General features: G+C 37.5%; 1 protein-coding gene across 2 annotated transcripts in view; it reads left to right on the top strand.

Annotated features, from left to right (window-relative positions):
* CPEB4 (cytoplasmic polyadenylation element binding protein 4) overlaps nucleotides 1-14,124 on the top strand; it is a 44,405-nt gene that overhangs the window by 24,427 nt on the left and 5,854 nt on the right. The window contains exons 3-8 of one of the 2 annotated variants that reach the window (XM_009931122.2): nucleotides 5,390-5,413; nucleotides 7,422-7,595; nucleotides 9,938-10,027; nucleotides 10,655-10,773; nucleotides 11,690-11,804; nucleotides 12,015-12,196. In XM_009931122.2, coding sequence (XP_009929424.2) covers nucleotides 5,390-5,413; nucleotides 7,422-7,595; nucleotides 9,938-10,027; nucleotides 10,655-10,773; nucleotides 11,690-11,804; nucleotides 12,015-12,196 — 704 coding nt within the window. The remainder of the gene's footprint in view (nucleotides 1-5,389; nucleotides 5,414-7,421; nucleotides 7,596-9,937; nucleotides 10,028-10,654; nucleotides 10,774-11,689; nucleotides 11,805-12,014; nucleotides 12,197-14,124) is intronic. The other variant, XM_075441656.1, reaches the window with a different exon arrangement.

Here is a 14,124-nt window from a genome sequence, read left to right as displayed (position 1 = left end):
TCATTCTTTGAAGTTCGGTAGTGTTTGAAATCCACAAAATAGGGAATCTCTCATAGCCCTTTTTAGTAGGTTATTTTTGAAAACAATTTTTAAACCAGGCATCTCATTGGATAGTATCATAAAGGTGGCTGTGACTGAGATGCAAAGTCTGGACATGGAATGTGTTCACTGTCAGTGTAGGTTTGTTAAAAGTTTGATTGGTTTGTTCTATATTGACAGAATTTATCCTGGATCAGGTATCACCTACCTGTGCCACTCTGTTACGCACCGGCCATTGTTCCACAGTCAACATATGATGTGCTTGGGATAATTTAACAGAAATGAGATTATGTCCTTGAACTAGGCAAAATTTTTGCACATGTGCACGTCTTATGTTAACAATCATGGAACTGTAGCCTACTTCTTTTGTCTTTAATATTTTAGAACTAAAATCAAGGAGTGCATAAAACCCAGTACTTTTTTGCCTGCCATGCAACACTTTATGACACTATGTGCTTTCCTACTGAAAATGTCATCTAAGACTTCAGTTGTAAGGCTCTTTTAAATAGGAAGAAATACCTTTGTGTATAATACATATAGGTAGATAGGGTTTTTATGTTCTAATTTGAGAATGTATGTATACCTCTGTGCAAGTACGTGCCTTGGTCTGTGAATTGCTCCTTCATAGAGATAATTTAACCAAAGGTAGTTTAAATATAGATGTTCTTTATAACTTTGTTTTTTCTGCTTTTGCTTTGCTTAAGGATACAATTAGATTCTTTGCTAGTGAAATGGGGCTTGAGATGACCTTACAGAACTTCTTGTGAAATGTACTGTTACCTGTGGTAGAAACATGTGGTCCATGCATTAGGTATAAAATGCGTTGTGAAACATGAAGTGATGATAAAATCTAACTCTTGAGTTGTAATCAACCCTGCTTGCCCTCAGGGATAGTAGGGGAAAAAACGTAATAAAATACTATAGTTCGTATTTTAATGGACTTGTGCACAGCTTTGTCAATCTTGCTACAAAATATAGTTTAGCGTAATTTAGAAGTAAGGCTTTGCTGTTGGAATGGCAAAACTAGATTGTACTTCAATTATTTTTCTATAATTTAAAAAAAACTCATTAAAGCATAAACATTTTCTGTAATAGATTCAAGGATATCTAGCTCACATTTAGAAATAATCTCATGAAACTTTGATACTCCTGTTTCTCTAAAATTGAGTTCTAAGTGAAACACAAGACAGACCAGCACCAAATCACCTCCCTACCTTCTGTTTAGGGGGAGAAAATGAGTAAACAGTTTCAATGAAAGGTTGAAACTGTGTGTTGATCATATTTGCCTTCCAACATAAGAAATTGGCCACGCATGACCATCTACAGTTGAAAGTTTTTTGAATAATATGTATAGGTTTCAATATAGTCTTAGAGAAAACCTTATTATCCTCCTTTTTTAAAAAATCTGGACTCTTACTTTTCTCCATTTATATAATATTAAACAAATAGCTGATAGTGGTATAGAGGCTTTGTTTTCCCTTCTACTATTTACTGCTTTCGTTTGCCAGAGTTGTAGCCTGTTTCCCCTGTAGTGGTTCCTTCATTTGTACCATGGGTTCTTTTTGTCACTTTTTGTCCCTAAAAATCAGCAGTTAAAATCATTACTTTGTTCATGAAAGCTTATGAAGTTGTAATCACTTCAGCAAAATCTTGCTCAGCTTGAATATTTTTCCCAGAGCCTGTATGATTGGTGTAGAATATGAAAGAGTGTATGTAAATTGACACAAGTGTCCTAGCTTTTCTGGAGCTGGATGGTGGGAAGCTGTCTCAGTGGTAGAGCTAATGCCTGATGGAAGGGTGTGATTTGGTCTCACCTTGTTCTCACAGTCAGGTTATGTAAAAAGTCAGCATGAGTATTCTAAAATTAAAATTTTTAAATTTCAAAAATATTTCTCTGGTAACTTCATTGATTAATGTGCATAGAAACCTGAAATTCCTTGGAACTCACTAATGAAGCTGGTCTAGCTTGATCTTAGAGAGGAAAGAAAGGAGAGCATTGTCAATGACTGATGTAAAAGATTGCAGTCTGTTACTGTATTGGCCTCTGTGCAAAGGTAAAGAACAGAATCCCTGCCTTGAGGAGCCAGCTCTTGGACCAAAGATACGAATTAGATACAGAACTAGACAGGTGTTAACATCGCCCTAGGCTTTGCATGATGTACAACTATAGCAAGGTAGTGAGAATGAAGGTACAACTGTAATTTAACTTTGAGCATTCAGTTGCTCTGTCCGTTCCAGGGTTTTATGATGTTGATATTAATATTAACAATGGATGCTTGTATAATTCTCCTAGTTGTAACATGACCTTGAAAGTTTGGATGACGTTCACAGAAGATACAGATCTTCTTGCTTGCTGGTCCCTTTGCTTTAAACAGCTTGCTCTTGAGCTGACCTTTTTATGTAAAGCTTCCACAGTTAATGGCACAAAATACACCTGAAATTGCTACCGTGATTGGAAGGCAGCAAGAACCATTAAAGAACTGCATGAGCTCGGTCTGGGCACAGGTTTTGCAGGACAAGCTTGTAGTAAGTTTGGGGCTTGAGTGATTTAGGACTCCTGCATACATTCTTCATGGATCTTCAGCAGAGTATCTTAGTTATTGGGAACTGTTTGCTTTATACAGACTTGCATGTGTGATTTTACACAACATGCTGACAGTCTTTGTGGTGCTTCCTATAGAGAGAAGAAAGCTCAACACATTTAATTGGAGGAACGTTAGACACAAAAGAAGTGACTGGAAAAAAAAAATTACAGAAGGAGATGGCCAAGAGCCTATTAAGTGTCTCAAAGGGAGAGAAGACCCCAAAATTTCAGTGGGTTGCTTACTCATTAAGTTCCTTGAAAGACAGTAAAAGTAGCAGATTTTTGCAAAAGATCATTGACTTTCTGTATGGCTTTATTTATTACATAGAAAGGACTGTTGCAGGGAGGGCTGAGATGACAAAATAATGGAAGCAGCTGCTAATAGCATTTTAAATTTCAGACTGATTTTATTGGAAAAATATCTCTGCATAGGTTATTACTAAGCAGTTGAACCAGTTGCATAAACATTTTGTATTAGGTTTTGTAACATAATTCTTGCTCAAATATCTTGTGAGATTAGTAAATCTGTCCTAGGCCCTTTATGCAATTATCTGAAATGTTGAAGAAACGGGGAAAGGAAAAATAGATTTGAGGAATCCGAACCAACTTTGTAGTTGTCTCACTTCTCAGCAGGGGATAGGCAAGCATCCTGATCTTCAGTATTAAATCTTTTTCTCTGGTTGGTAACAGTTATCTTAAGGCTTCATTTATGTTGCACCTTGGCTGGAGTAGTCCCATAGCAAAGATTTCTCTTAATATGAAATTGTGAAAGCCAGAGACGGAATTGGTAAATCACAGTTAGCAGTCTTCCTGGCCTGCCAAAAGAGCATTCTTTAGTTTCAGTGTTGTATATTGCATTGTGTGAAATTAATGGCGTGGGATGAGCTCTGAATTCAATGAGCAGAGAAAGTTTGTATCTGTGCTGCACTGGGATAGTTTATAAACTCTGGCTCCTGAGAAATGTTTTGAAATGTCAAATGTTGGTATTTTGTGGGTTAGATGAAGCAAATGCAGAAAACAAGAAGCAAATTGGGAAGAAAAAGAAAAAAATTTAGTATTTGGTTCTCAAAACCTCTTCAGTAGTATTTGGCGCTAGAAGTACTTTCTGGCTAGTGGCTGAGCTGCTTTGGTAGTTTTCCATGCTGGTAAAGGAGAAAAATTGTATTGCCTTGGGTGACACAGGTGGCAAACCAGTGAGGAGTCTGCTGACCTAAATTGTGGTCACAGATCCACAGTGGGAATCATATCTGTGCCACATGCTTTGTTGCCAAGAATGCGTGTATCAAGTGAAGGAGTATGTGTGGGTTTGTTAGTAGTTTAGAAATCACAAGCAAGATTTTTATGGCTTTATAGGCAGAGCTGTTTTTGAAAGTGCTTGATGTTTTCTAAAACGTGCAAAGGCTTCTGAGCTTTGTCAGAAATGCAGTAAGATGCTGACTGTTTTCCACGAAAGACAAGTTCCTTAAAACTTTCTACTTCGAGAACTTCATGAGCATCTTGGATTTCTAAATTCAAAAATATCCTGGAAAAATAATATTCATAAAGGCCCTCAGTCTTTAGGATTCTCCCATAAAGCCGGTACCTGTGTGAACACTCAAGAGTATGCTGCAGTCTGAAGACTAGGGCTTCGTTATTTTGTGTTCTTGGTGTTCGTTGTGAGTATCTCTATCGGAAAAAGATCAGAGAAGTAAAATGATCTTACAGATATTATATAATCATGAAGTAAATTGGATTGATGTGATTTTCATTTTGAAAGAGGAAACAACTGCTGTTGTGGTTTACAAATATTTAAATGCTTAAACTAATTGTCAGCCTCAATCTTGAATGAGGAAGCAAAATAAAATACATGTTGTGCTCAGAGTTTCTCATAGTACTTGCCAGGAGAAACCAAGTTTTGAAAACAGTTGGCCCGCTTTCAGACATAGATTTTAATGAGATTAAAAGAGAAAGAATGTGCAAGTTTGATTAGAAAGTTCTGACAATGGCTCCTGGAAGCCAGGACAGAAAAATGTTGGCTTTTTTAGTGGTTGATTTGTTTTGGCAAATGAAAAGTAGGAAGCAGTGGTTAGCTGTCAAGTAATTACAGCGAAGTGTGCTACGTTAGTATGAGAGAATCTATACTGTTGTACGCAGACAGCAGGAGGTCTGAAAGGCAGTTTTAATGGCCCAGACATTTCTCCTTGACTTTTTAAGTTTTTCAGCTGGTTATTTGCTAATAATAATGTAACCAAGGATTTTGTGGGTTGTGCAAAGCTTTTATAGCAACCTAATCTGAAAACAGAAATTAACACAATAGTCCTCTGCTTTCCTTGTGTTAGGGCTTTTCTGCAGTTCAGAAGAAGATCAGTATGCCTCAGCTTGGCCACGTAGAGAGCTTAATGCGTTGCAGAATGTGTCAGGAGACCTGGTGCAGGAGAAAAGATCCATTTATTTATGGATGTACACCCAGCAGAGGATTAAGGAACAGATTAGAAAATAAATGTGCAAATTAAGAACTAAAATTGTTTTCAAAAAGTCTCTTTGAGTATACATATATACTTTGTCAGCCTTGTATCAACATGTTCTATCAATAAGTAACAGAGATGGTGCAAGGAAGGCACGGTATTGTGGGCGGTGGGGGAGGTCAGCTTGTGAACATCGTTTTAAATGATCTGGAGTATGAAAAGGCTTGAGAATCACGGAGTTAGTATAAAGGCGATAAAACAAGGTCTTTTGGTCCTTATAACAATGTTTGAAAGGCTGTTTTCTTTCTCATTTAACATGCAGCAAGGACATATGGGAGAAGGCGAGGTAACAATATTCCTATTTAATTTTCTAATGTTGACAATGTCTCATGGGAGGAATAACATTAAGTTGTTACTAGAGGGCAAACTCCAAAATTTAAGATTATAAAGCATCAGTTTCACATAAGTTTTCATAGTCTGCATGCTATAAATAAACATCTTAACCGAATTAGGTAGTACTTCACAGTATTACTACTATTCAGGCTGAAATGATCACAGTCCTTACAGTGGACATCATCTATACGATGTGTTACACTGAAGGGCTGTGTTGCTGTGTTTGTGTGTATGTTATGAATGCTAATGCTGGAGAAGTTTATTTTGGTTCTTTTGGGTGCTGATGGTTTTCTTGGTGCAGCATAGACTATAGTGAATGTATGTCCTGGCCTGCTGGTTTAAAGAACCAGCATCCTGCAAGCATGCATGTTGAATTACCTAACAGCAGCGGTAATGCTGATGAACCTGAAAAGGTTGTTCAGGTGTGGAGAATTGCTCCCTTCCAACAGTACCTGCAGGATTGGGGTCTTAAGAGATGAAACAAAAGACATGTGCATCAGTTCATTGGGGGAAAACAAAATAATGTTTAAGTCTATATTACAATATTTTAATCATAGTAGGAATCAGGTTTGCCTAGCTACAGAAATAGGCTTGGTTATAGTTGTTTTTTATTGTAGAGGTGTACAGAGGTTCTTGAAATTTCAAATAAAGCAAGCTGACCAAGCCTTCAATTTTTTACTTGTATAAATCCTGTGGACTGTAGATTTTATTGTATTTTTCTCTTTCAACTTGTTAGCTGTTTGATTTTTGCATGGAAAATGTCTTGGATATTGGAACTGGTCGAATTTTCTGTTTTCAAGATGTTTTCTTTTTAAAAATAAATTTATTTCAAAGGAAGGAAGTAAGAGAAGGATAAATTAGCCTTACCAGTACATTACTGTGGTAGATTGTAATGAATTCTGAAAAAGCAGACATAGTATATAGCATCTTAGGTGAAAAGAATTGTGTCCTAAAACCTGTAGCACACCTCATTTATTTGTGTACTTTCCCTATATGTAGTTATTTATTCCTAAAGTGTTCCTTAAATGAGTAGAGGTCTTTTCAGTTTGTTGTCTGGATCTTGAATACTGTAACTAAAGGGTGAATTCGTGAAAGAGATCAGCTTGTGCGCTCTATTTATGATATTATACAGTTGCATTTATAAATCAAAGAATGTTACTTAAAATAATACTATTGAGGAAATCTGTGATAAAGGATTGTCATAGAAGAACATGGAGCTTTGAGGGGACGAATGCTTACAATGTTTTCTCTTAGAGTGAGTCCATTAACAAAACTTTGTTGTAACATCGAAGTAAACTTGGAACGACACAGTATTGCCTAGTTTTCAGTCTTCATTTGCAGTAAATTACAGTGGGTCTTCCTGTTTTTATTAGGATATTTTTGTTATTTATAAGTGGGTGGTTTATGATACATTTTGATATCAAGTAATTTAAATGTGTAATATATTTAGCTGGTAGAATTCTTGTTTTCTCATCTGCACTGTGAAATTGTATCTACTCATTGTAAGAACCTGTTCACTGGAAAATAATACATACGGGTTAGGTTTTAATGATGTCTGATATTGGGAAAGTCCCAGTAAAAAAGATTTGGCTTATATTGTCTTCTAGTTTTACACCTTTTTAAAAGAAATCTAATTGGAAACACAAAATGTTATGGAAAATGGTCAACCTGAGCATCCATTAGAAATACTGTTTTCTTTCAAATTTTCATTAGTTATAGTGAAGTTATGAAGAAGGTATCAATCTTTTCTCTGAAATAATGCTTTTGAGTTACTGAGTGATACTGAAAACTGTAAGGGTCATATGAAATTGAGAACATAACTGCTCATTAAAAGGGAAGACTGCAAAGAGTTCTACTGCTAATGCAGCAACTAGTGTATTTTTTAAAATTATTTAAACAGTGTGCGCTTTGTTCTGTTAGTATGGTTTTTTTTCCTTCTTGTTTTTTTAACCCATCTTCAGGTCAGTCTTCACTGTTTCCAATGGAAGACGGGTTCTTGGATGATGGACGTGGGGATCAGACTCTTCACAGTGGTTTAGGATCACCTCACTGCTTCTCGCATCAGAATGGGGAAAGAGTGGAACGGTATTCCCGTAAAGTTTTTGTCGGTGGACTGCCACCAGATATTGATGAAGGTATGCCCAGAAAATCTCACCCAGAAAAGCTTTTTCTGGCTTAAGGACAAAACTGGTGTAAAACCTTTTGTCTGTTAGCTAATGAAAGATTGTTTTCCAAACTCTGCAGAAAGGCTTTGATATGTGAATAGGTCTTTGCATGTTACCACTTTCAGTCCATGGAAAACGTGAGATAATTCAAACTAGTTCAGGCTGTAGCATTGTTCTGCCATTGAAGAATAAAATCATATGTTACCACACGTTTAACTGACTTTTACAGTATAAAAATTATAAAAAAGAGATAGTTGTGCAAAAATTGACAAGTAAATATCACCTGTTGAAACTCATGAATCCATTGTAATAATTTTATAGATACCAGAAGCCAGTAGTAGGAAAAGTACTACCAGTAGTTTTATAAAGTTTTTGTAGCATAGTAAGTCATAGCTCTTTATTTGGATGCTTATGTGTAGTTCTCAGAGGTTGTTTTCAACAATGATTATGTCCTGTGGTAGCTTCTAATGTGTGCATGGTGAGGGCTCAGACAGGAACGAATCTGTGTAGAGGCAGTTGCATACATTGAGGAACCAGGAATTTGTGGTGGGTCCGTCATACAGACAAAGGTGACAGAATACTGCAGTTGTTATTAAAATAAAAAAATCATGCACAAGTGTTGTGAAGCTCCATTTCACCAAAGTTCTGTATTCTATCTGTATGAATGTGCTGGGATAGTGGTTAAAAGACCTACAGCAACTGTAAATCTGAGAAGCTGCTTTTTCTTAATCACTGAATCATTTTAATACTTCTTGTGTCAGGGAGAGTTGATTGTAATGCACTGCAGTGTGTACTACTGTGATGTGACAATGTGACTTTCATGTCAGACAGAAGAGCTACTTTATTACGGTCAAATATAACATGGAGTTTACAAGAGGAAAAATGAGCTTATAGTCTCTCTGTTGTTGGGGGTTTGTTTGGTTTTTAACTTTGTTACCTCTTTGATTTTGAAAGCAGGTGAGCACATGAATAGTTTGGTCTCTGTGGACCCTAGTTATAGAAGAATAAGACTTTTTCCTAAACCTGTGCTAGGAGGGTAGCTTAAATTTTGCAGAGTTGCTTGTGTCAGCACTCTTCCTGTTAAATGCACAAGAGTGAATTAGAATAAGGAGAATACAATCTAAAATCTATATCACAGCTGCATTTTTAAGGGTTTTCTGATCCTGTTTCTAGAAAGCATTTGATGTATGTGCTTCAACATTAAATTTGTGTAAGTGCTGTTCTGAATGGAGTTCTATTTTAAGAACAGATATGTAGTAAGTATTGTTCTCCTTGGTTTATATCGTCATCAGCGTGTAACCTTGTCACACTACCATTGCTGTATACTTTCCTGATGATCTGTAGTGCACAAAGCTGTCAGTACAGTGGATTGTGAGTTGCTATTTTATTAGCAATGTCATCAAAGAGTGTAAACAAACTGAAAAAAAGGCATAATTAGTAACACCTTTTCAGATTTCTAACCAAATTTGAGGATGGGGAAGATCATCTAAATTGTGTATTAAGAACGCCCAACAGTGTGCTAGTATAGAAAGTTCTGTAATATCATAAACAGAACACAGCTGAGCAGTGTGCCAGTTTAGATGATGCTCGAGCAATTGTTCTTTATGTTTCAGTATTTTAGTGAAAAGTTCTTGTCCAGAGAACTTTAACTAGCACTTTAACTTCTGAGACTAGCATATGTAAATTTATACCAGTATTTTGAGATCAAAGGTAGAATTGAAATGGATGCAAGAATTGCTTCTTGATATAGTAATATGTTCTTGCCATCTTATCTGTAAAATTACATAACTGTGTCCTGCAAGTGTACTCTATATTAGTTTGAGGTCAAGCTCAGACAGTGTTTGCACATGTGGCCCTGGCATGTGACGTGAACAGGCATGGCTGGGTCTTGTGATAGGTCCTTCATTTTTTCGGTCTTTGCAATTATGAGGCGTACTGGCAGAGCTGATAACTTACTAGCAAGCCAGCAAATTGTCTCTAAACTCTTTATGGGAGAGTAGTTGAAGCTGGCTTACGATAGCTGTATAGATGCAGTGACTCAATTTCTGTGGATTAGAGGGTTACGAGCTTTTGCTTATAATCATCAGTAGAAAGAAAAGCTTGATCTTTGACCTGTGTGGTTTTCTAATGTGTTCTGACTTGTCATAAATATTCCCCATCAGTTAGTAAACATTGCTATGAGCTGCTGAACCTTTAGGGTCACAGAATGTTTATTTATAGGGTGAAGCTACCTGAAATTTGTGTTCTTCAAATTGTCTTCCATTCAATTTATTTTAATTTTGTTTTGTGCCTTTTCCCATCTCTCTTTTTAGATGAGATCACTGCTAGTTTTCGTCGCTTTGGACCTTTGATTGTAGACTGGCCACACAAGGCAGAGAGTAAATCTTACTTTCCTCCTAAAGGTAAAACAAATAACATATGAGCGTTTTGGAAGAAGATAGAGATATCTTTGATAAGACTCCATTTTAGACAAGATTTTTGTGAGTGACCAAATACTTAGTGGAAAACAAGTTGAATCCTTAGGATTGTTATAAACTGATTGAATTTAGAATGTGGCTTTGCAATTATTGTGCACAAAAAGAATTCTTCCATAACTTCCTGTTTTTACTTTATTCCATTTTCCTTTTTCTCCCCATTGTTCCTCAATTTCATAATAATAGTCAAGACCAGTCCTCTTTAAATTGACTAAATGCCCTCCACAGAAGCTGGGAATGATTTGTACCTTATATTAACAACCATCCTGGCAGGTTTGCCTCTACAGCTGTGGCTTTTGTTCAGTTGCTACTGCTGGCTTATCCTTGTCAGAGGAAATGGGCGGGGAGTGTGCTAATCAGCAGGCTCCCTGCTTTCCTCAAGTCTCTGCAGAGGCCTTGCAGGAGGCTGGGTTGGAAATGTGTGAGAGCATCTGCAAGTTTGTCCCTTACTGTACGGTAGCATGGTGATGCAGTGCCAAGCAAAATTCTGAGTTAAATTATTATCCTACAAGAAAGTAGACAGAAGAAATTATGTGTTTGTTTTCCCTTCTGTAGGATATGCATTTTTGCTGTTCCAAGATGAAAGCTCTGTACAGGCACTGATTGATGCATGTATTGAAGAAGATGGAAAGCTGTATCTTTGTGTTTCCAGCCCCACTATCAAAGACAAACCGGTAAGTAGAATTGTCAGGGCCTACACAATATCTGTGTGATAACCAGAAATTGTTCTCTTCAGATGCCTTTATTTTCAATTTTTCTCTCTTCAGAGTGCTAATGTTTAAATTTCTAGAAGGTATCAAATTAAGTTCTCAGAGAAGACCAACTTACTTATTTTTAAACTAAACGTTATGAAGTTTTTTAGTCTAGCTACAATTCGTATTTTTGTTAGACAAAGGTTTGCTAAATTTCACCATTACCAATGTAATAAATATATTTCTGGACAGGTATTTTATGCTTATTATTGATTAAAATGTAGAATTTGTATTGTCTGAGTGTTGCGTGTAACATGTTTTGACAGAGACAAATAAAAAAACCCATAACGTGGCATTGAACTGTGAATTATTAGGACAAATGGTTTTGGGGCTGATGTGAGTCTGTTAATAGTTTGAGAGACTTCTGCTATATTCCTGTACTTCAAATTTGGCTAGCTGTAAGCAAATATAGAGCAGCTAGTTTTGCATAGTAAATGAACAGGCAACTTTGACACTGGAACCTGTTGCATTGAGATAACGCTAGTCCAGTGCTTACACTTGGCTAGAAAAACACAAATAGTGTAGATACGTATGCACCAGTGTGGTTTATACAGCACAGTTCAGTCATGATTAAGTAAATGTGTAAGCAGAGGGTGGTTTTTTTCCCAGAAATTTGGGTAACAAGGAAGTGGTGAAATTTAGCATGATCAAGTGGTCTGTCTTAACAGAGCTTGTTACCGTTTCATTTTGAAAAATGATTGCTGAACAAGTAGAAAATGAGTTTAGAAGGTACATCCATTTAAGAGGTTTTTCTCCTTTGTAGATTACTGTTTGAATTTATATTACTGAGATACTTTGAATTGTGAATGGTTGAAAAAAAAAGGCTTTTTGTTCATAGGTTCAGATCCGGCCTTGGAACCTTAGTGATAGTGATTTTGTTATGGATGGTTCACAGCCTCTTGACCCACGAAAAACCATTTTTGTTGGTGGTGTTCCTCGGCCTTTACGAGCAGGTACACTGCGTGTTCCGCCGCACTGGGCATGTTGAATATGCAGTCTGATTTGGGGAGCAATGGGGGAAACAAGTTATTTCAGCAAGGGAAGTATTAAGTGTTCTTGACACTTATAGCGGGGGCTATAAATACAAATGGACTCTTTCATTTGATGCTTTTAGAAAAAATTACCAAGTGTACACCACTGTTCCGTTTTCCTTTCTGGTTTAGTGGAACTTGCAATGATAATGGATCGGCTGTATGGAGGGGTGTGCTATGCTGGAATTGACACAGACCCTGAGCTGAAGTACCCAAAAGGAGCTGGGCGGGTTGCGTTTTCTAATCAACAGAGTTACATAGCTGCTATCAGTGCTCGCTTTGTTCAGCTGCAGCATGGAGAGATAGATAAACGGGTAAGGTCTTCAAGCATGCTCTGTTTTTGTTCAGTGCTTTCTCTAGAAATGCTTTTCCGTGTAATTGTATGTCATTGTGAAGACTGTAAATGTTATATCAGATTAATTGCATATTTAGGGCTAGATTGTGCCGCTTAGATACAACACAGAATAAAAATGGAGTGGTACAGAGCTGTTGCTTCTGGAACGTGGGAGGGAACTGCGAAGCAGACTTTCTCAAATTGCTTAGCATAATGGGAAGCATGTCAGCTGCCTTGCCCTTTTATAAGAATATTGCACTCGTCATATACTCCCACGGCAAGTATTTGCACTTGCAGTGTTTGTATAATGTCAGGGAGTAAGGTACCTGCCAAGGATGGAGCAGTTCTTACTCCTGTTCTGCATCTTTTGAGAGAGTGGGCAGAATCTGGCCCCTACTGTTACACATCGTGTGCTGGGTGTTCCTGAAGAGCATCATAGTAATGCACTGTAAACTTGTTTGTGTGCACTACAGCCTCACAGTCATCCTCCACAGCCTGCGTAAAGGCTGTGTCCAGTTACTTTAATCCTTTATTGTTATAAATTAAAGGAATATGCCAAATGGATCTGCAGTTTGCTTGCCTCTACCCTCTCATCTATATGAAATATGACTTTGCCAATTACAGTGATCTTTGAGCCACAATGTTGAGAAACTCCGATCCTTACATCTACTATGCTTTGTCTCTGGATTTTTCTTACGTGACTGTCATTATTGATCTTAATTTTTTAATTACTACAGAGGAAAACCCCCAAACTTGGCTGATTAGCCGGTTATAATTTCATGTCTGCTTTGGCTATAAAGCTTGGGTAGGAGAATTGTAACAACAGTTTGACTGTGGGCCTGTGAATTGAAATGTCTTTGTTCTAATCTTGGCTCTGAAAGAAGTTCTGTATGGCTTTGAACAAATAATTTGGGCCGCCCTTGTGCAACTTCAGCTTGCATAATCAGACGCTTGGGTGAATAGGTCCATTGAAGCTGGTGGGACTACAAATTTAAGTACTTGTCAACTCTAGCAAAGATTTTGCAATCTATTTCCCTTTCCTCTCCTCCCACTCCTCCTTATTTCCCCATTTTGTGTATAGTTAAGAACAAATGTGGGGAGGTAAGTGCTCAGAAGATTCATTATAAGAGGGGCTGGCTGCCTGAGAGATAGAAAAAGTACAATAGTGGCAGTACTACGCTTATTAACAATTTTTTCTAATAAACTTTTTCTGTAAAAAGAAAAATAAAATGAGTAACAAGAAGGGATTTCCTGTAAAATTAGGCAAGGAGGTGCTGCTAAAGGGTGTGCCCTTCAAAGAGATAATGCAAATTAAATGCTCAGTGGCCTGCAGCACCCACCACTGCAAAGCTTCTGATGAGTGCTGCCACCCTAAGCGTGCCTGATGAAGTTGCTGTAGTTTAAGCTATTTCTCTGTAGTTGGGAAACCTTGATACACCTAGCACAAGTAACAGTTGCAGGCCACGTTTGGCACATGCGCTTCAGCACACACTGAATAGATGAGCTGAGGACTATTATCTGTGGATTGCAAACTAGCACAAAAACCAGTGCCGCAGTAACAGGCTAAAGCAGGCAGAGGTGTAATTACCTGTGCTGTAGTTTGGCCTCTGAATATCTCTGAGTAGACATAATAGAGCAGCAGAATTGCCACGTTAAGGAGGCATGCATGGCATGTTTGTAGATTCTCCTCTTAGCACTTGTAGAAGACTGCACTCATCAATGAATACCCAACCTCAAACTACATAGGAAACTAGGTGGTGAAGGGAGAATGTAGTGTTAGGAATATTTGTCTGCCTCTGCTCTTTTACAATTTCATTCTTCTGAGTTGACATGGAGGTGTGTTTGAGAAACACAACTCTAGCAGTGGAAGAGGAGGAAAAACTGGGGCCAAAAAAAGGCTGCTGTACT

Source organism: Opisthocomus hoazin, chromosome 22 (genome assembly GCF_030867145.1).
Source record: "Opisthocomus hoazin isolate bOpiHoa1 chromosome 22, bOpiHoa1.hap1, whole genome shotgun sequence".
Lineage (NCBI taxonomy): Eukaryota > Metazoa > Chordata > Aves > Opisthocomiformes > Opisthocomidae > Opisthocomus > Opisthocomus hoazin.
The sequence above is the reverse complement of the archived record's forward strand: the minus strand, read 5'-3'. Positions and strand labels throughout refer to the sequence as shown.